This window comes from Natrix helvetica (genome assembly GCF_964273705.1).
Source record: "Natrix helvetica genome assembly, chromosome: 1".
Taxonomy (NCBI): domain Eukaryota; kingdom Metazoa; phylum Chordata; class Lepidosauria; order Squamata; family Natricidae; genus Natrix; species Natrix helvetica.
The window spans coordinates 348,115,179-348,136,653 of NC_138548.1; the positions used below are offsets into that span (position 1 = coordinate 348,115,179).

At 41.5% G+C, this 21,475-nt stretch overlaps 1 protein-coding gene across 1 annotated transcript; it reads left to right on the top strand.

Annotated features, from left to right (window-relative positions):
• Positions 1-1,267: 1,267 nt before the first annotated feature.
• On the top strand, positions 1,268-19,806 carry LOC309384206 (vomeronasal type-2 receptor 26-like; the record flags this gene model as incomplete). The annotated part of the gene is made up of 4 exons (XM_081937432.1): positions 1,268-1,549; positions 5,373-5,542; positions 16,344-16,453; positions 18,905-19,806. 4 exons carry the CDS (start codon positions 1,268-1,270, stop codon positions 19,804-19,806), a joined length of 1,464 nt encoding a protein of 487 aa, XP_081793558.1.
• Positions 19,807-21,475: the final 1,669 nt, after the last annotated feature.

Sequence of the window (21,475 nt, forward strand, 5' to 3'; positions counted from 1 at the left end):
AGGTGGCTTGTGGGCAGCTTGGGCTCTCAAAAGGAGTTGAGGCTGACATTTTGCTTTCCATGGCAGGATCACCATCTCCCTGCTTATTTTTTGTTTAAACTAATGAGATCCTTAAAAAGGGTGAAGAACCCAAATATCTTGGCAGGAACCATCATTAAGTGTCTCTGGGTGTGGTATGTACAGTATAAACACTGGGAAAGCAACATCCATTTGGCGTAGAAGGGAATTGATTTTAGCAGAGGTCATTTAAACCGTTTCAAAGAAAAATCAATTTTCTGGCATATGGTTAATATTATTATATGCCTTGACATAAAGACGTTTAGATGATTTGGTATGGTGAAAACAATATCTCATTTTAAGTATTACATTCAATCACTGATTCAGTGTAAACGAACCAAAAATTAAATGTATCATCTACTCACACGAAAGAATCAGTACTTACAGACGATGAGGAAAAATATTAAAATAATCAAATTAATATTCATCGTATGACACTGCAGAAACATTGCAGAGAAAAAGGATTAGTATTTCTGCGATGGCTGATATGAACATAAAAACTATATATGGTAGAATTTTGAATATTGACATATAAGACATTAAATGTCTACTGCTGACAATGTTGCTAATACAATAAAATATTATTCTATAAGTATACATTTTGAAAAGATGATAAAAATTAAAGTAAATTATTATTTTATGGTGAAGGAATGCTAATGTTAGTATTAGAGAGTTAATGGCAAACAGTGGGAGTGGAGACCTTGTTGTGGCCAGGAAATTCTTGTTTTCTTCTGAATTTTGCAAGGTGAGTTTGCAAGTCTGCTGCTGGGGTGAAAAATTGGGAAAGAGAAGAAGTCTCTTCAGATATCAAGTTCTCTATGGATGAGAATGCCATCCTATGGCCCTCATCCTTTAACCAGGTCATCAGGTCTGTCAGCTTGTGGGTATTGTTATTCATCCATTCGCTGAGCATGCGCTTCAATGTAGAGTGCATTGCAATAATCCAATCAGGAGGTCACAATGACCAGGAATGGGTACCAATGACACACAGCTTGAAGGAGTGCAAACAGTGTTCTAGCCATCTAGGGTAATGCTTTCCATCAATGATTTCAGATTGAGGATTTCCGAACTTTCCAGATTGAAATATATTCGACAATTCTCCTTAAAGAAGCAACTTCAGGAAATACAATCTGATTTTATGAATCAAACATGAAAAGCCAAAATCAAGATGAAGTCCAACTGAAATCTTTTAACTTGCAGTATACAGATAATGAGATTCGGGCACATCCTACCCTTCTTCTTTGCCATTCATGAGATCAACCAGAATCCAAGGCTGTTACCAAACATCACCCTGGGCTACAGCGTCTATGAGAACTTTTTCAATGCAAGAATAACGCATGATGTCGTGATGGCCTTGCTGTCTAGGGGGCAAGAGAACGTTCCAAACTATAGTTGCGGAAAAGAAAAGAATTTGCTGGCAATTCTTGAAGGGATGAATTCTGAACTTTTCAATTCCATTTCAACCATGCTGAGCATCTACAAACTCCCCCAGGTATGAATGACTACTGAAACTGATTTCACTTTGCAATATCTCCCAATAGTCCCAAAAGGATAAGCGAATACATAAAATAAGTCAGGTATGGAGCTTAAAGGACACTTGAAATAGTATATTTCTACCAGACAGTCAAATAATTATTTCTTTGTTCTGACATCATTGCACATCTTAGGTTTTTTAATATAAAGATACCCAGGTTTCATAGAGGTTTTGCAACTGAATAAACTTTTCTCTATAGCTTAACTGAAATGCTCTCAACCATCCTGTACATGAAATTTGCAACATTTGCCTTATTTTCTTCCTATCTTCCAATCACAACAGTCACATAACTTTGGAGACAAAAATATGTCTTTGTCTTTATTCCAATCAAATCGGGGGGGGGGGGGAATCTCAAGGACAGTAATGGAAGAAAAGAGGGAAAATGTTATTTTAAGTGGATTTTTCCTCTACCTTCACTTAAAGCACCAAAAACACTCCCAGCTGACTTTTTTTGCTAAGTTGATTGATTGATTGATTGATTGATTGATTGATTGATTGAGTCAAACATCTATGAGATAACAGGTATAAGTATAAACATGGTCATGAACACAGGGAATGGGTATGAATAAATGGGGACAGTAGGATAGAGATAGTAGGCATGCTGGTGCGTTTATGCACACCCCCTTAAAGACCTCTTAGGAAAGGGGTGAGATCCACACTGGACAGTTTAAAGTTAAAGTTATGGGGGTTTGAGATGTAACAACAGAGTCGGGTAGAGCATTCCAGGCACTGACCACTCTGTTGCTGAAGTCATATTTTCTGCAATCAAGTTTAAAGCGGTTTACCTTGAGTTTGTATTGATTGTTTGCCCATGTATTATTGCAGTTGAAGCTGAAGTAGTCATTGACCGGTAGGACGTTGGAGCAGACAATTTTGTGTACTATGCTCAGTTCAGACCTTAATTGGCGTAGTTCTGGGTTGTCCAAGCCCAAAATTTCAAGCCTGTTGGCATAAGGTGAGCAGAGGAATGGAGTATTCTTCTCGTTAAATACCTCTGGACTCAATCGATTATATTAATGTCCATTATACAGTGTGGATTCCTGGAAGATGAGCTATATTTGAGAATAGGTCTGCAAAAGTGTTGTATGCTCTAGTTTGCCATATAATGTTACTGGAGAAGAAGCTTCACAAAATTAGGTTAACAACTCTTGGTGCTTTTTTGGCAATGCTGTTACAATGAGCTCTGGGGCTTAGATCATTTGAGATGAATACTCCTAGGTCAGGGGTGTCCAAACTTGGGAACTTTAAGACTTGTGGACTTCAACTCCCAGAATTCCCCAGCCAGGCTGGCTGGGGAATTCTGGGAGTTGAAGTCCACAAGTCTTAAAGTTCCCAAGTTTGGACACCCCTGTCCTAGGTCTTTGAGTGAGTGTTGTCTACAAGGCTGTATCCACCCAGCTCATATTTGGTGTTCTGATTTTTGTTATCAATGTGTAAGACAGAGCATTTGTTGGTTGAGATTTGCCAATTGATCAACCATTCTGACAGATAGTCAAGGTTGCTTTGTAGGACAGAAGTATTGTGGGTGATATTAAATAGTTTACTTCATCAGCGAAGAGGACACAGCTGCTTATAATGCACAAAGGCCGTTTATGTAAAGCAGAAAGAGTGTGGGTCCTAAAATGCTGCCTTGGGGAACACCGCTGTTAAGCAGGGTTTGATAGGGCACTCCCTATTTTGACTACTTGTTGCCTGTTTGACAGGAACACAGCTATCCACTTGTGCAGGGATCCGGAAATGCCATAAGAGCTTAGTTTTAACAGTAGTTTGTCGTGTACATTGAATCAAAGGCTTTGCAGAAGTCTATGTAAATTGCATCTATTGCTTTACCCTGTTTGAGATTTGTAGTCCAAATGTTTTTGCAGTGTAGGAGTTGCAGATTACAAGACAATTTTTTTCTGAAACCAAACTGTTTATTAGATATTAGGTTGCTTGTCTCTAGGTGGAGGGTAAGGGATTGGTTTATAATCAATTCCATGACTTTGCAGGAACATAATGAGATTGCTCTGTAATTTTCAACTAGGCTGGGGTCTCCCTTTTTGGAAATAGGAATAACCATGACTAATGACCATAGGTCAGGCAAGGAGCTGGTTCTGAAAGATACCTCATAAATTGTGCTTAGAGGTTCGGCTATGGCAGTGGAAAGCTTTTTCAAGAAGTAGGCGCACAATAGATAGAGATGGTTTTAAGTTGCGTAACCTTTTCAACATTATCTTATGTAAAATCAATATATAGCAGATCATTGCAATTAGTTGTGGTACAACTAGGAAATGAGCCATTGCTGTTGATGAAGACTGAACTGAAGAACGCGTTGAAGAGGTTGGCCTTAATGTCATCATCGTTACAGTCTTCTCCCTTAAACCCTTTTAGGAGTGGGATTGTTTTCAAGTCTTTAAGTTTGGTGTTTTACAATTGTAGAAGGCTCAGGTGGATTTCGTGTGTAACAGCTTTTCCTCTTGTTTGCAGTGATAATTGGTGCATTCTGCCTTTATCTGGCGGCATAAGGTTTTATAGCGGTTTTTAAAGTTAGCTACATAGCCAGTTTTGTTTTTTCACCAAATATATTTTTGGGGGTGGATTGGAGCTTCCTTATTGTTATGGGTAACTTATTTTTTTCTGGCTTTGGGGGTTATTAATGGTATATATAGATTAATGACTCTTTTGACTTCAAACAAAAAAGTGACCCTCTTTGCAAGGGCATAAATTGAGACAAAAATCAATCATGCTGTGGTTACTGTTGGAAAAGATTTCTTTTATTTGTAGACCATAAATTGAGTTTAAACTGTTGCAGAAGATGAGATCAAGGCAACTGTTGAGTCAAGTGTTGTTTGTTACTAATTGCTCCAGTCCCAGCATAGTAACAGTATTGTACAGGATTGCATGTAGAGGTTCAGTAGTTGTACATTCGTTTAGGGTCCAATTAATAAGAAGGTAAATTGAGGTCACCAAGAAAGATAAGAGGGTGAGGGCAGGAGGCTGCCCATGTTAGTAGTGAAGTTAGCTTGTTTGCATAAACAAGGTTGTAATCAGGGGCTCTATAACATAATAAGAAGTGAAATGTGGTATTTAGGGACAGTTCACAGAGGATGGTTTCAGGAAGAGCAAGCTCCTGTGTAACTTGAATCTTTTTCAGATCTAGGGACCTTTTGTAGAAGATAGCAACATCACCCCCTCTATGGATTTTGTGGTTGGACCGGTAACCATGATAGTCACTTACTATGGTAATGGTGTCTGAGAAAGATACATTCAACCACGACTCCCAGACAAATATAAAGTCAAATGAAGCTGCATTTAGTAAGAGAAGGAATTCAGAGATTTTGTTCGCAAAGCTTCTTGCATTGAGTAGCTTTCATTTAAGGTCTATAGTAGTGGATGTGGCGGATGTTAGGGGTGTGCATGCCTAGTTTTGGTTGTTGGGAGTGTGGCTATTGGGATGTGCACCATTGGTCTTGCATCTGATACAGTCAGTGCTGTAGTCGATGTATAGTTCAGCCTCTCCTTGGTCTCGGCGTCCTTCCAGTTCTGATAATATTCCATCTCCCACAGGCCACGACATGGAGGCATAGATAGCTGAGCTGGTATTTCTGCAATGTTTTGTCCTTCGTTCTTCCACTGATGTGAAAAATCTGAGATACTGCCAGGAAGTTGATAAGAGGCCACATTTTATAACTCAAGGACAGATGGAAGGAATTTCTCTGCTATGGAGCCAAAGCCCGTAAAGCCCTTATATTTTGTCCTTAATGGCAAAGCAATCGACCATCTTTTTTCTCTTGCATCTTAGATCAACTATGGGGTCATCAGCCACATTCCAGAGCAGAAACATCAATTCCCTTTTTTCTACCGGGTGATTCCAAAGCAAGAACCTCCTCACTTGGCGATAGTCAAATTGCTCCTGCATTTCCGATGGACATGGATCGGCCTCTCTGCTGTGGACGATGAAAGTGGGGAAAGGTTCAGAAGAACGTTTGTGCCAGCAGCCATAAGGAAAGGTGTCTGTATTGCTTTCTCTGAAATGTTGCCCAATATTCTTGAAAAAAGGCCAAAAGAGCAAATCCTTCAAATTGTCAGAGACACTAAAGTAAAAAGCATTGTTTGTCAATTGAACTTTGAGGCCACATTAATACTTGCTATGTTGATACGAAACATTGAAAAAACTGGTATCTACTTTGGAGAAAGAGTTTGGATTGCCACAGCTTTGTCCGATATAAGTGTGAGGTTTTTTTATCGAATGGTTAATCTCCAGCATAACCATCTTTTATTGTCCTTCACAACTCAGGCAAAGGAAAGGACACGCTATTATGATTTTAATTCACATCTCTTTGCTAGTGGACAGTTTGGGGAGGCAGCATTTCAGTGTTCCAATTCAATCCCCTTGTGGTCTAAGAAGATTTGGCATATGTGCCTTGAAAAAGAGAGCTGGGAAACCCCACGGGAGGCTCTGGTCGAAAGCATCCTGTCTGAAGACGGCTCCAGTCTCTCCACATCAATCCAGGTTGTGGCCTCGGTCCTCAATGCTGCCTTTTCCTCCCAAACGAGTAAGAGGAGGAGGCGTGTTGGTGACCATCTGACATCCCAGATGATACAGCCATGGCAGGTAAACCTTAGAACGTAAAATAATATGGTTGAAAGGGAGTTCCCCTTCTATCCCCTGATCTAGATCATTTTCACCCATGTCTCTCTCTTGACCCTGCTTGCCACAATGCCTTTTCTACAGGGTCTATAGCAAGCCCTTGCACTGGAGGGAATGGGATAGTCTCATTGGGGTGAGATGGGTCCTCAGGTACCCTGAAGCCATGCCATATAGGGCTTCGAAGGAAAAATACCCAATATATTCAATTGGAATTAGAAGCAAATTAATATCAATACAATACAATAGCAGAGTTGGAAGGGACCTTGGAGGTCTTGTAGTCCAACCCCCTGCCTGGCAGGAAACCTTATACCGTTTCAGACAAATAGCGATCCAACATCTTCTTAAAGACTTCCAGTGTTGGGGCATTCACAACTTCTGGAGGCAAGCTGTTCCACTGATTAATTGTTCTAACTGTCAGGAAATTTCTCCTCAGTTCTAAGTTGCTTTTCTGCTTGATTGGTTTCCACCCATTGCTTCTTGTTCTACCCTCAGGTGCCTTGGAGAATAGTTTGAGTCCCTCTTCTTTGTGGCAACCCCTGAGATATTGGAACAATGCTATCATGTCTCCCCTAGTCCTTCTTTCTCTTAAGCTAAACATACCCAGTTCCTGCAACCGTTCTTCATATGTTTTAGTCTCCAGTCCCTTAATCATCTTTGTTGCTCTTCTCTGCACTCTTTCTAGAGTCTCCACATCTTTTTTACATCATGGCGACCAAAACTGAATGCAGTATTCCAAGTGTGGCCTTACCAAGGCGTTATAAAGTGGTATTAACACTTCACTTGATCTTGATTCTATCCCTTTGTTGATGCAGCCTAGGACTGTGTTGGCTTTTTTGGCAGCTGCTGCACACTGCTGGCTCATATTTAAATGGTTGTCCACTAGGACTCCAAGATCCCTTTCACAGTTACTACTACTGAGCAAGGTACCACCTATTCTGTACCTGTGCATTCCATTTTTGTTGCCTAAATGTAGAACCTTACTCTTTTCACCATTGAATTTCATTTTATTAGATAGTGCCCAATGTTCAAGTTTGTCAAGATCCTTCTGTATCTTAAGCCTATCTTCTGGAGTGTTGGCTATTCCTGCCAGCTTGGTGTCATCTGCAAATTTGATGAGTTCCCCATTTATTCCCTCATCCAAATCATTGATGAAGATGTTGAAGAGTACTGGGCCTAAAACAGAGCCTTGGGGTACTCCACTGCATACTTCTCTCCACGTAGATGCAGTTCCATTGAGGACTACACGTTGAGTGTGATTGGTCAGCCAGTTATGAATCCATCTGGTGGTGATGCTGTCTAACCCACATTCTTCTACTTTATCTAGTAGTAGGTTATGGTCTACCTTATCAAAAGCCTTACTGAAGCCTTACTGAAGTCCAAGTAAACTATATCGACGGCATTCCTCTGGTCCACTAATTTTGTCACATTATCAAAGAATGCAATAAGATTAGTCTGGCATGATCTGTTTTTGACAAATCCATGTTGGCTTTTGGCTATTACTTTGTTTGCTTCTAGGTGTTCGCAAATTCGTTGCTTGATTATTTTTTCCAGAATCTTTCCTGGTATTGAGGTCAGGTATTGAGATGGTATTTCCTGGTATAATCTTTCCTGGTATTGAGATCAAAAGCAGTTTGCACAGCAGCGGTGTTATAGGCATCACCCTGGAGGCCCCAGAACGGACTGTGCCACTGGATTCTGAACCAGATGTAGCTTTCAGATGCTCTTCAAGTGTAGCTCCATGACGGCAGATGAGTCACCCGCTGGTCATGTCCATGCCTGATTGAGCAAAGGGGGGAAAAGTCCCAATACGTCACATGATGGCACTGTGATGATGTGAGTTTGACACCCCTGATATAGAGCATGGTTCAGCAAACAACCAAGGGATGACAAGGGCGTTTGTGACTATGCACAGGGCTTCACAATCCAAATAAGGGCACAACTGGTGCACAACATGACGTTGCACAAAGGCCATGTTCTATCCCTTACTGCCACTTGCTCTTTGATCAGGAGTACTGAGTTTAGGAGGGAATTCCCCCCCCCCCAGTTTATGGGATGATAAATAAATGGGTTCCAAGGTTCCTTGAACCCACAATCATTCCAACTTACCATGGTTCAGCTGAAGCCATTTGTTTTCCATTCAGACCCCTCACAGCCTCCAGAGATGTGAAGCCAAGTATCATCTGCATGCTGATGAGATCTCATTGCATAACATCAGATGATCTCGCCTATTGTTTCTTTCTTAATTTGTTGAACACAGCTTTCTTAAAGTCTAAGATGGTAGTTTGATTTTGTTCAATTACTTGTGCCTGCACTATGTTGAATTCCAGTATGACAAAGTCCCTTCCAACCAGTGGTGGATTTCAAAAATTTTTAGAACCTCTTCTGTAGGTGTGGCCTGCTTTGTGGGAGTGGCTTGCTGGCCATATGACTGGATGGGAGTGGCTTGCTGGCCATGTGACCGGGTGGGAGTGGCTTGCCAGCCATGTGACTGGGTGGGCGTGGCCAACTTGTAAAATGTGGTGAAACTCACTTAACAACGCTCTTGGTTAGCAACCAAAATGTTGGCTCAGACACTCTGACATTTGAAGCATGCAAGTCTTAAAGCTGTCAAGTTACAAGACCCTTGCACCCCTAACTCTTTAGAAAAAAAAAACTCCAGGGGTGTTCAAACTTGACAGCGTTAAGACTGGTGGACTTCAACTCCCAGAATTCCTCCTCTTGCTCTTCATCTTGATGATGTGCGGACGGGGGGGAGGGGAAAGGGAGCTGGAACTGGTTCTAAACGGCACTGTAGATTTGTGGAACCTCTTCTATAGAAGAGGTTAGAACTGGCAGGAACCCACCTCTGCTCTCCCCCAAAGTTTCATGTAGATGTTGAAAAGGAGTGAAGAGAGTACCAAGCCCTGTGGCACTCCACAATGGAATGGCCATGGGCTAGATCTCTCACTCCTATAAACAGTGATTCAGAGTGGCATTAACAAATGCAAAAACCAGAAAGGGGGTGAGAAGCATTAGAGAAAGGAGTTGAACCAGCACAATACTGCACCACCCAAACACAAATCCCACTGCTGACCAAAAAGGATGCAATGGTAATGAAAGCCGCTGTGAGGTCAAACAGTTGAAGGATGGATGCATTAATCTCATCCTGCTCTTGTGCTTGCCAGATGTCATTTGTAAGAGCTACCAGTGTCATTTCTGTCCCTTAACTGAAACATGAATGAAAGGCCACATGTAATACCTTTCATCCAAGGAACTCTGGAGGTGCAATGTAACTTCTTTTTCCATCACCTTCCCTAAGAAGGAGAGGTGGCAGAGTGCATGGAAATTGTCCAGATAGGTGGGATGCGATGACTGTTTCATAAAGAGGGGACAGACCAAGTCCTCCTTGAATGGTACCGGGAACAGTCCCTCCAGCAGCAGTGCATTAATTATCACCTTGACCCACCAACAAATCCCCATCCTATAGACTTTCATCAATAAGGAGGGAAAGAGATCTAAGAAACAAGTAGTTGCACTGACAGTCCCAAGGACTGTGTCCATTTCCTCAGGACCAACATGATCAAATCATTCCCCTGGCATGTCTAATGATCCTACTCCATACTTGGTTTCAAACTGAGAACGGATCCAAGCAAGTTTATCCATCAGGTGTTTGACAAATTCCTCAATTTAGTTCTGTAAGTGATTGTAGGAGCCTTCCTTCCCAAGGACAGACTGGGTGACCCTGAACAGGGCTGTCAGGTGTCACTCTGCAAGTACAATAAAACTGAAGAAATTGTGACATTGCACTGCTCTTATTTCCATGAGTATATTCATAAAGAACTGGTATGAAATGTGCTGCTTCTATTGCCTCTGTTTTATCCATTTTATGTTGCGTCAGACATGTGACAAAGGCAGCAATTTCTTTGGCTATACTACTTACATCTGTGGTACATTACCCGACATATAAGGGGGAAACCAGAAATGGGGCAGCTCTGTTGGCATCACCGTCTCACATCTGGCTGTGTAAATACCTCTCTTCTTCAACCTATTTCTTGTGGCTTTTCTTCTATACCCCTAACCCCAAAGCAGAGTAGAAGCAGCAAGGTTGATGAAAGGACTTGCCTAACCTCTCTGCTCAAGAAGGTAGAACTCTTGAAACAATTGGCATTTCAAAAGGAAACTTTTATTGAGAGAAAGTGATAGCAAGACAAAGAAAGCAGGATCTGAAGATTCTGGCAGAATGCCATAACCCTAACCCTTCCCCTCAGTCTGATGTTGAATAAGCCAATCCACAGGTGCAAAGTTGTTTTGAGAATCACAGGCTGAGAAGGTGATAAGAAGTTTTTCTCAGGCATTGCTTGCTGGAGGCTCTGGAGCTGAGGCAAAACAGATCCCCCCCTTACATTCCCAGGAAGGTAAAACAAAGTATGGGATAAATAGGCACCAGGAAAAAGATTATAAACTGAGGAATGAATCAAGGCCCCTGCCTCACAGAATGCCAGCATCCTGATAGGATCTATGGGACCTGACAGTTGTCTTGGGACATCCTTTTCCTTTTACACCATCTAGATTAGTGCATGATTCCTTCTAGGAAATGATATAGACCAGTGCTGTCAAACTGGTGGCCCATGGTCCGATTGCATCATGCCTAGCCCATGCCCACCCCAGTTCCACAAAGGGGAAAAACACCATGAAATATCACATGATGGTAATGTGACGCCATGAGTTTTATACCCGTGACATGGACAAAGAGAGAGGACAGCAGCCACACAGCAGAAGGAAAAAGAAGAGTGCCTTCGGACATCCACCAAAGGAGATTGAAGAATCAGCACCAGGATGATGATGGTTATTCCAAGCCAAGGAGGAGTTGATGTTCAGGGAAGTAAAAATGGGAGACATGTGTTTCAGGGAACATTAATACCAGATGTGGGGAAACAACCCTAGAGAGATGGAGAGATTTCTGGAGGTAAAACATGTTTGTGACCTGAGATTATTGCAATTTTGATTTAAGGGTCAAAAGATTACAGGTAGTTCTCCATTTTCTTTCAGTTCCATCATTTTCTAAGAAACTTCCAGATTTACAATTTTTCTGCGGATGATGTTTATTTGGATGAGGCTGGAATTCCTGTTTCTGACTTTGATATCATGGACTGGGCAGTGTTTCCTAACAAGTCCTCTGCTGGGGTGAAAATTGGGACTATCGAAAAAGAAGAAGTCTCTTCAGATATTAAGTTCTCTATTGATGAGAATGCCATCATATGGCCATCTTCCTTTAACCAGGTAACTAGGTTTGCCAGTTTGTGGGTATTGCTATTCATCCATTCCTACATATCCACCTGCCTTTGTGGTTTATCAATCTTGTCACTCTGATAGAGGCTCTATGCTAACAAAATGACAGGTTGAAGATCACATTACCAGTGGTGGAATTTAGCTGGCTCGGGTCGGTTCGGATGAACAAGTGTAGGTTTTCAGAAATCCGTCAAGCAGTGGTGTCAAAAATGTCTGTCTGCCTTTGCAGAGTTTATTTGGCTTTTATACAGTTTTAACAAGCAAAGCACAGAGCAACAATGTATTGTTTTTGGTTTACTCCCCCATTTTTCCCCTAGTGAATCCAGAAGGCTCTACCAGCCAAGGTTGAATCTCACATAACTCCCTGATGCGGCCTGTCTCTGCTCAGTGAGATAGTGGGCTAAAAGATAACAGGCTACTCGAGACCATAGCTGTAATGCATATGTCTGTGCATAACCTTTCCTTTATTCCAACATCTGGTTCTGCTAATTAGGTGAGCTTGTAGGTATCCAAGATAACCAGCTACTGAGATCATGGTAGCTTCCTACGCATGTCTTTACGTAAGGTTACCTATCATTCCTTCAAACAAGTAGTAAAAGCTCTGGATGCCTTTCCCCGTGGTGCCCAAGGCCTAGAGAAGGGCCAATGGAAACACACCATTTCCCATGCACATTTCCCCCATTTCCCTCTCTCCTTTCTGCCACACGTGCAAGCCTTCCCTTCCCTTGCACTGCTCAGCCCCACGTTTCTGCTTCCTGTGCCCTAAACTGCCTGCATGTGCTTTTCCCACAGACTCCTATTCTCCTGCTTTCCCCACACAGCCTACCTTTCATTCTCCCCTCCTGTGCTCCTTCCCTCCACTCTGTGTGCATGTTTCCCCCGTTTCTCTCTCTCCTTTCTGCTCTCCTGCATGACTCCAAGTTTCTGCTGCCTGAGCCCTAAACTGCCTGCATTTTTCCAGACTCCTTTCCTCCTGCTTTCCCCACGCAGCCTACCTTTCATCCTCTCTTGCCTTCCTTCGCTGGTCACCTAATTTTTGGTAAATTGCTCTGACCTCATAATCTTATTTCCAGAATTATTGGCATAGGTACCCTTTATAAATGAAGTTTTTAATAGCTCCATTTTCAAGCTGCTTGGGGAAGAGGAGGAAGAGGCAGAGAGAGGCTGTTCAGGAGCCCAGAGCAGTGCCGAAGCCCAATCCAGCATAGGCTTTCACCCCTCTCCCTTCTTCCTTCTCTTTGAGAAGAGCTCCGTTTTCAAGCTGTTTGGGAAAGAGGAGGAAGAAGCAGAGAGAGGCTTTTCAGGAAGCCAGAGCAGCGTAGAAGCCCAATCCAGCATGGGCTCCCCCCCCCCACCTTCCTTCTCTTTGAGAAGAGCTCCGTTTTCAAGCTGCTTGGGAAAGAGGAGGAAGGGGCAGAGAGAGGCTTTTCAGGAGCCCAGAGCAGTGCGTTCCAGTACTGGGCCTCCAGAAGAATACGTACTAGGAGGCATGCTAAATTTCACCAACCGGTACGCCCGAACCGGTGCATACCAGCTGAAACCCACCCCTGATTCTCACCCTAGTCTGGGGCCAGTCCAGAGGTGGCATTTGCCGGTTCTCCGAAGTACTCAAAATCTCCACTACCGGTTCTCCAGAATTTCACCCCTGGCCCCACCCCCATCTATTCTCTGCTTTCTGAGTCACAGCTGATTGGGAGGGAATGGGGATTTTGCAGTATCCTTCCCCTGCCACGCCCACAGATCTGGTAGTAAAAAAATTTGAATCCCACCACTGTACTATTCATAGAGTTTACAGCCTGGCACAGAGACGTAAACCATTTTCAGACATAGAAGATGACATAGACATGCAAATAACAAATGGATTAGATATGGGAATAGGATTACATTCATGTAAAACTGCAGTGGAAATAGTTGATTTCATTGCAAAAGAAATAAAAAAATTATTTACTAAAATTATTAAAAACAATCAGAAAATATATTAGATTATTGATGAGGCCTCAATGATATCTTGCAAACCAATTGTTATACTTTTCTTGAAAGTTGAGGATCCAGTTACCTCACCAACAATTTTCCTTGAGCTAGTTGAAAAACAAGATGCAGAGACAATATGTTCTTCAGTTATGGAAAGTTTAAATAATGTTGGGCTTACCAAGAACTACCTAGACAAAAAATTAATAGGATTTTGCTCTGATGGTGCCAGAGTTATTCTTGGAAGAAAATCTGGAGTGATGCACTAATGAAAGCCTCTAGTGATGGAGTACCCACTATGTGTTACGATGTTGCAAGTTCCTTTGGGTGGAGCTTGTGTTATGTCATTCTTTCTACTTATATTTTGATATAGCAATCAAATAGATGATCTAAACTGAGTGTGATTTGTTTCTTGGAACAAACAATGCAAGTGGTGGTTAACCTTTTTGGCACAGAGTGCCGAAAAAGGAGTGTGCATGTGTGCCAGAGCACCAAAATCTGGAAGAGAGGTGGCTAATGTGCTTGAGCGTGGCGGCCAGCTACACCTCTGGTTCCGTCGTGTGCATGCAGAAAGACCAGCTGGTCCAACACGCATGCACATGCAGCCAGCTAGTCTCTCCCAGGTTCTGGCACGCACATGCATGCAGACCAGCTGATCTTCACGCATGCATGTGACAGAACATGGAAGTGCAGCTGGCGATGGCACGTGTGCCCACAGAGAGGACTCTGCCTGCCACTTCTGGCACGCGTGCCATAGGTTTGCCATCACGGAACTATACTCTTGTGGTTCTATAAAATCAGAGAACATGGATTAAATTCCTGTGCCTTAATCTGGATTCAGATTGATTGAGGTTAAAGCTAAATTCCTTGTCAGTAGGGTTAAAATATCAGTTTAAAGAATATGTTAAACATTGGGTGAAATATTAGAAAAAAAGCGGGGTTTATTTGCATCAGTGTTATTGCAGAAATAAAATGAGAGGCACCTTGAAGTTCAAATAGAAAATGACATCCATACCTTATTCATCTACTATCAGTTTTTAATAGAATAAAATAGTGATTGAATAGAAATGGAAATAGAAATATTTCCTGTTGTCAAGTCTGTTGGACCACCTGTAGACTAGTTCACATTATAATTGCAAAGGAAAATATGAAACTGTTTTTCATTCCTGAGTGTAACTAGGTTAATGGCATTTTAATTATTTTGCAGAAAAATCAATATTAGAATAAGGCGGATAGTACAATAGTCTCAAACACTTAAGTTTTTCAAAACCTAAATATGATTTTGGTGAATAGTTTAGGCATGTAGAGACATAGAAAATATGGAAACCATGTACATATAACACATCTCCATATATAAACTTTGGTGGTGCACTAAGAATATGACAGCATCGATGGAGAACTCTGGGGATTAATCAGACTGTGTGGAGACATTTCATTTCAGATTTTGGAGGTGGTTTGCATGAAGGGTAGGGTATCTTAGAAATATCTAAAGGCAATCCCTGGTGTAGATAGCATTTACACACATCTTTTTAAAAGATTTTTTTAAAATATTAAAGCAAAGAAGCACCCTCAAGTTGGCCACGCCCACCCAGTCACATGCCCAGCAGCTACGCCCACCAGCCACATGATCAGACACGACCACCCAGCCACATGACCACATGGCTATGCCCGCCCAGTCACATGACCACCTAGCCACACCCACCTAGCCATGCCTACAGAACTGGTAATAAAAAATAATGAATCCCACCAATGCACACAACTATTTGTTCTGGGCCTCCTCAAAGATTTATTGCATGCTGTGGGAATACCAGCATTGTCCTATGGTAAGATGGAAATCATATTGGCGGGTCCAATGGTGCTTGTGCCCGTAAGGATACGAAGGAACCGCACAAAGCCCTTAGAGCCTGAAGATTCTACAGCAAGTCTTACTCAGTGGAGTCCTTGAAGCACTGTGAGCTTGGTTGTTTACTTGCACACATTTTACTAACTAACTTAATAACATCATCATCACAGCCTGATGATATTGCCTATCATGTTTTCCCAGAAAATTAGACTCCCGAAATAAGCGCTTGGCCTTATTTTCGGGGAGGTCTTATTATTTTTGAGGTGCAGGAGGTGGCGAGCATGGTCACCTCATGGCTGCTGCTCTGTTGCAATGTTTTCGGGGAGGGCTTATTTTCAGGGGAGGGCTTATTTTAGCACATGCCCTCAAAAGTCCTATTGGGCTTATTATCTAGGGATGTCTTGTTTTCAGGGAAACAGGGTAGTTGTTTAATGACACATCAGCAAGGAAACAAGCAAGCAAAGGGAGCAACCCAAAACACCATAATTATCCCCTGAGCTCCATGTATTGTCTTCTATTGGATTTTACTCAATGCTTCCTCAGAACTAAAATCTGTTTTGAGAATAGCATGGTAGGAAATTAAGATCCATATTGGAAAAAGGCAAAGACATGAACATACGTTATGGTATATGGTATTCTAGCATTTCCTAAAGGGGAGGAAGCAGTCTTCTGCTTCCTAGGCTTTGATCAGTTTTTCCCATCTTTTATTACTATTGGCAATTCATGCTGAAGCTGATGGGAACTTGAGTCCAAAGGCATGTTACCTTGCACTGCCTGAAAAAACTCAGAAAGATAATGATGTCTGGATAGAGAAGCCATCAACCTTAAGTGCACTCTGGGATTATATCCTGCTGAAATGAAACTCTTGAGTGGAAAGATTCCAACCAAAACAAAAGTATTTCTGTTATATTGGGGGAAAGATCTTGAAAGTCTCTTCTTGAGTTTATGAATCCACCTTGGCAATGACTTCCACTTATAAAAGGAATCTACTCATTCATACATTTGCCTGATTTTCTTTCTATTTAGAAGGCCCCTTTTTCTAGGTGTACTAAAAGTTGCCTCCCAGGGTACACCAAGCTCACAAGAGAGGACGAACCGGTTTGCTGCTATGATTGCTCTCCGTGTATGGAAGGAACAATCTCCACTCAGGAAGGTAGGTTGCTCAAGGGCAAGGAAGGAACATCTGCATTTTATTCTAGGGACAATTATATTAACAAGATTCAAACTCATATGCCAGTATACAGCATCCAGACTCAGGAAAGAGACTGAAAATACAACAAGAACTCACAAATAAAGGCAAATATACAAGTACCAGGATAATGTTGCAGTGTCCAATCTGAGACGATCACCAGGACAAAAGGTTTAGTCTTCTGAGCATACGGACTCATACTGGAGTCCATCTTCAGGGAACTATACTCTCACATTCTGGTGAAAGAGAAGTTCCCTAGGGATGGGCTCTTAGCATGAGTCTGAAAGCTCAGAAGACTAAACCACTGATCCCAGGTGTTAGCGTTCTAAATACCATGTATGAAATCATCAGAAACCAAGACAAAATCATCCTTAAAGCTCCCTTTTAATCATACAGGCAAGTTAGCACGTCTATGGAATTCCAACTCTAATGTTCTTCCTGGAATTCCACCCAGTTGAAAGTTCATGATCTATCCCCACACTCCATAATCCATCACATGTTCCAATCATCATCTTCCACGCTGGCATCTACACCCCTCTGCTTCCGGTCAGGTGTCGAGGTGCGGAGACAAAAGATGACCTTGGCTTCTATAAAAGAATGTCAACAATACATTCCACAATCCTACTCCTTTCTATTCCCCCCTCCCAACTACTACACTAATGAAACAGCATAGGAAATTGATAAAAAGTGTGGCAGGCCAAAGATCCTAAAAGAACATAACTACAGGCCTGACACCAGGTGACTGACCCAGATTAGATTCTTCAACAGCAAGAACTAAGGTATTTCACTGAAAGTATTTCACCATGGTGGATGATTGTCTTCAGAAATTCCTGAAACATTCATAAGCAATGTCAAAATGCGCACAGTGTGACTGTAATACAATCCTGGAGCAATAACATCAGAGGTTTGTAATAATAAATAGTGGTTTATCTCTCCAAAAGGATATACATACACATACTAGGCAAAGGTCAAACAATCAGCAGCTACAGCAGGGAAGCACACATACAGAGAGAGATTTGCCCCAACAGAGCCTCTTTATAATACATCTCAAAGTGGTAACAGTCAAATAACTCTGCTGACTCATTCCTCCCATTGCATCATCATTACAGTATTGCAGCAGCCGGTCAGCTATTAAAGCATCATTACCCTGACAAGCAATCATTTTAAAAAATGGAAGAAGCTTTAGAAAGATACAAAGCCAATATCAACGATTGAATACCAAAATTCAGAAAATTCACTCCTGGTTATAAGTTAAGAGAAATTGGTATTTTATAACAATCACTGATTTTAAAATCGATACATTGTTTAACAATAACTATTGGAAATGCCATAATAAGGAAGGATCATTTTATCATTTGTGGTGGTTATGGAAAACAACAATTTTTAAAGTATTGGAATGACAGATATCAGAATAGTATGTGTTGGGGGGGGGGGATCCTAAACATAAAAAAATGAACTGAAATGACAAATACGCTCTTTAGGTATGATTCTATAAATCTAGCACAAAATTGGAAAGACACATTTTGTCAGGGATGTCAGAATGGGAGGTAAAATAGGAAAACATGGGGCAATGGAAAAAATACAATATCTATAGTATTTATGGCAGAAGTAGCAATAATGGGTACCATACATACTGCATATTACAAAGCAAATTTAGACCTTTTGAACATAGTTTTTAGAAAGGTTTGAGAATAATCAAAACTAATAGATGAAAGTATTCAAATAGATGTTAGTAAGAATTGTTTAAAATTAAGCACAAACACACATACACAGAGGATATGGATACACATACACACACACAAATGACACACAGCTCAGCATTTGGCAAATAAAGAGAAAAGGATGATGGCAAAGTTTTCCTATAATCACTGTATATTCATGTAGAGTAATTATTTATTTGTGTTATTCAATTGCCACTACTCAATGTAGATCATTTCTTCCTTTATATTTCATTATTCCAGTAATAAAAATTGTTTTGAAAAAATAATTTTTTTTATTAGAGAGTTTTAATAAATTTTACAAATATATCCCCTTCCCCTCCCCTCCCTCCACCCCGATCCCACCCCCCCTCCAACCCTCCCTCCCCCCAACCTCCCAGAGCAAAATGCAGGGTATAAACTTTTAACAATCATACGCTAACATAAGCTAACTAACTTTAACATCTTCCTCCTCTTGTACTTTAACTCTTCTTTTGTTAAATTAACTTTAGATAAATTATACCAATCCTTGTTCTTTCACTCATAAGCTAATTGGAATTTCTTAGTCCGATATTTATTTTGAATATATTCAATCCATCTTCTCTAATAAAAATTTCATTGCTTTATCCATCTCCTGCTTTATTGGCTCTTGTCAATTGGTCATGTCACTCTAGAATGTCACTGAATCACAAGATAAACAGCAATTCATGTTTTCCAGATGCAGCATATTGTGAAAAGTGTCCAGATGAACAGCACTCCAACAAGAAGCGAGATCAGTGTGTCCCTAAAGTTATAATTTTTCTGGCCTACGAAGAGATGTTAGGGCTCATCCTGGCTTTCACAGCCTTATTTTTATCTCTAAACACTGCCTTAATTCTGGGAATCTTCATTAAATTCCGAGAAACTCCCATAGTCAAAGCCAACAACCGGGATCTCACCTACATTCTCCTGGTCTCTCTCCTGCTTTCCTTTTTGACATCTCTTCTATTCATTGGTAAGCCCAAGGAAGTGACTTGCCTTCTTCAACAAATCACCTTCAGTGTGGTTTTCTCAGTTGCAGTCTCTTCCTTGCTGGCCAAGACGATTATGGTGGTGGTGGCATTTTTGGCCACAAAGCCAGACAGCAGGATGAGAAAATGGTTGGGGAAAAGTCTTCCCAACTCCATTGTCTTGTCCTGTTCTGGAGTTCAAGTGGGCATCTGCCTTACATGGTTGGGAATTTCTCCCCCATTTCCACATTCTGACCTGCATTCTCAATCAAGAGAGATCCCCCTGCAATGCAATGAAGGCTCAGTCATCATGTTCTATACTGCCCTTGGCTACATGGGCTTTCTGGCTGCTATCTGCTTCTTCGTGGCTTTCCTGGCCCGCAAGCTTCCAGGGACTTTCAATGAAGCCAAGTGGATCACCTTCAGCATGCTGGTCTTCTGCAGTGTTTGGATCTCCTTTGTCCCCACCTACCTGAGCACCAAAGGGAAATACATGGTAGCTGTGCAGATCTTCTCCATCCTGGCCTCCAGTCTGGGCTTACTGGGCTGTATTTTTGTCCCCAAGTGTTACATTATTATTCTGAGACCTGAAATGAACACTAAGGAACATTTAATGATAAAAAACCAATGAGAGCTCTTGAGTTTGGAAGTTTTTTTCCTTACCCAAATTATTTTTAGGAGATCACTTGGAAGTGAAATATGTTAAGAACTCCCTCTGTCTCATGTGAACTTTCAATCATGATTGATTTAGTAAGATATATTAGAGATCTGTTAGAGGTCATTTTCTTTTGAATCATTACTTTACCACAATCCATATTTAGGAAGAATCATAAAATGAGCCTTGGTGGTGCAGTGTTTAGAGTGCAGTACTGCAGGCTACTTCTGCTGACTGTCGGCTGCCTGCAATTTGGCAATTTAAATTCCATTTGGCTCAAGGTTAACTTAGCCTTCCATCTTTCTGAATTGAGGATCCAAATTCTTGGAGGCAATATGCTGACTCTCTAAACCTCTTAGAGAGTGCTGGAAAGCACTGTGAAGCAGTATATGTCTAAGTTCTATTTCTATCACTAACCACTAACCAGGGATACGCTGGCTCAGTGGCTAAGGTGCTGAATTTGTCGATCAGAAAAGTTGGCAGTTCGGCAGTTCAAATCCCTAGCATCGCGTAATGGAGTGAGCTCCCGTTACTTGTCCCAGCTTCTGCCAACCTAGCAGTTTGAACGCATGTAAAAATGCAAGTAGAAAAGTAGGGACCACCTTTGGTGCGAAGGTAACTGCGTTCATGCACCTCTGGTGTTTAGTCATGACGCCCATATGGCCATGGAGACATCTTTGAACAGCGCTGGCTCTTTGGCTTTGGAATGGAGATGAACACCGCCCCCTAGAGTCAGGAACAACTAGCACATATGCGCAGAACCTTTACCTGTAACCATATATTTTCTGATACCAATTAAGAGAGAGCATTATAGCACACCTTAGTTTTATATAATGTTTAGAAGAGATGACAAACCGTTGCTGATGTTGATGAAATGTTGATGTGTTTTGTTTGATTTTCTTGTCATATTGTTATGGGTTGATATTTTTCCCCTCTATGTGGGCAATTATGACTACAGTTATTTGCTGTCCCCACTTTTTTTCCTGCAGATCATCTGGGTCGATTTGATTGTTTAATTGGAAAATAAAGTGTGCTAGCTTAAAGGATGTTATTCATGTTTGTTCCACCAATGTAGATCCGTGTTCCTCTTCTTCTAATCTAATTTCTCTTCATAGCCATTCAGTATGCAGGATGAATAAAAAAGAACAGAGTAATATTGGCTTGTCTCACTTCTCTACTGTCTTGGAGTTACTTTGTTTTGCCCTGTTCTGTTCAGAGTTTGGCTTCTTGTCTTGTTTCTCATGAAGTCCACAAGTCTTAAAGTTCCCAAGTTTGGACACCCCTGCTGTATATCAATTGTGGTGCAGACGGGTGACTGGCAGCCACAGCAGAGGGATGAAAGAACCCCATGCAGCTCCAGAGCTGCAGGTTGCTGAGCCCTGAGCTAGAATATCTGCAATAAATCTTGGTTCTTTGTGCATGGAAAGCCTATCGTAGATTAAATGGCCTATCTTAGATCAAATGGTCAACTTGGGTCCATGCAAAGGGGGTATTGAGGCAGGGGCTGCAGATTCCCCACCTTTATTTGCACACTTACCTACAATTATGTCCATGAAATAAACCGAGACTTACTCTAAAATAAAATGTCAACTAGGGATCTCAGGAAGCAGACGTAAAGGAAGGTCATGGTTAAGGAAAGGGCTTG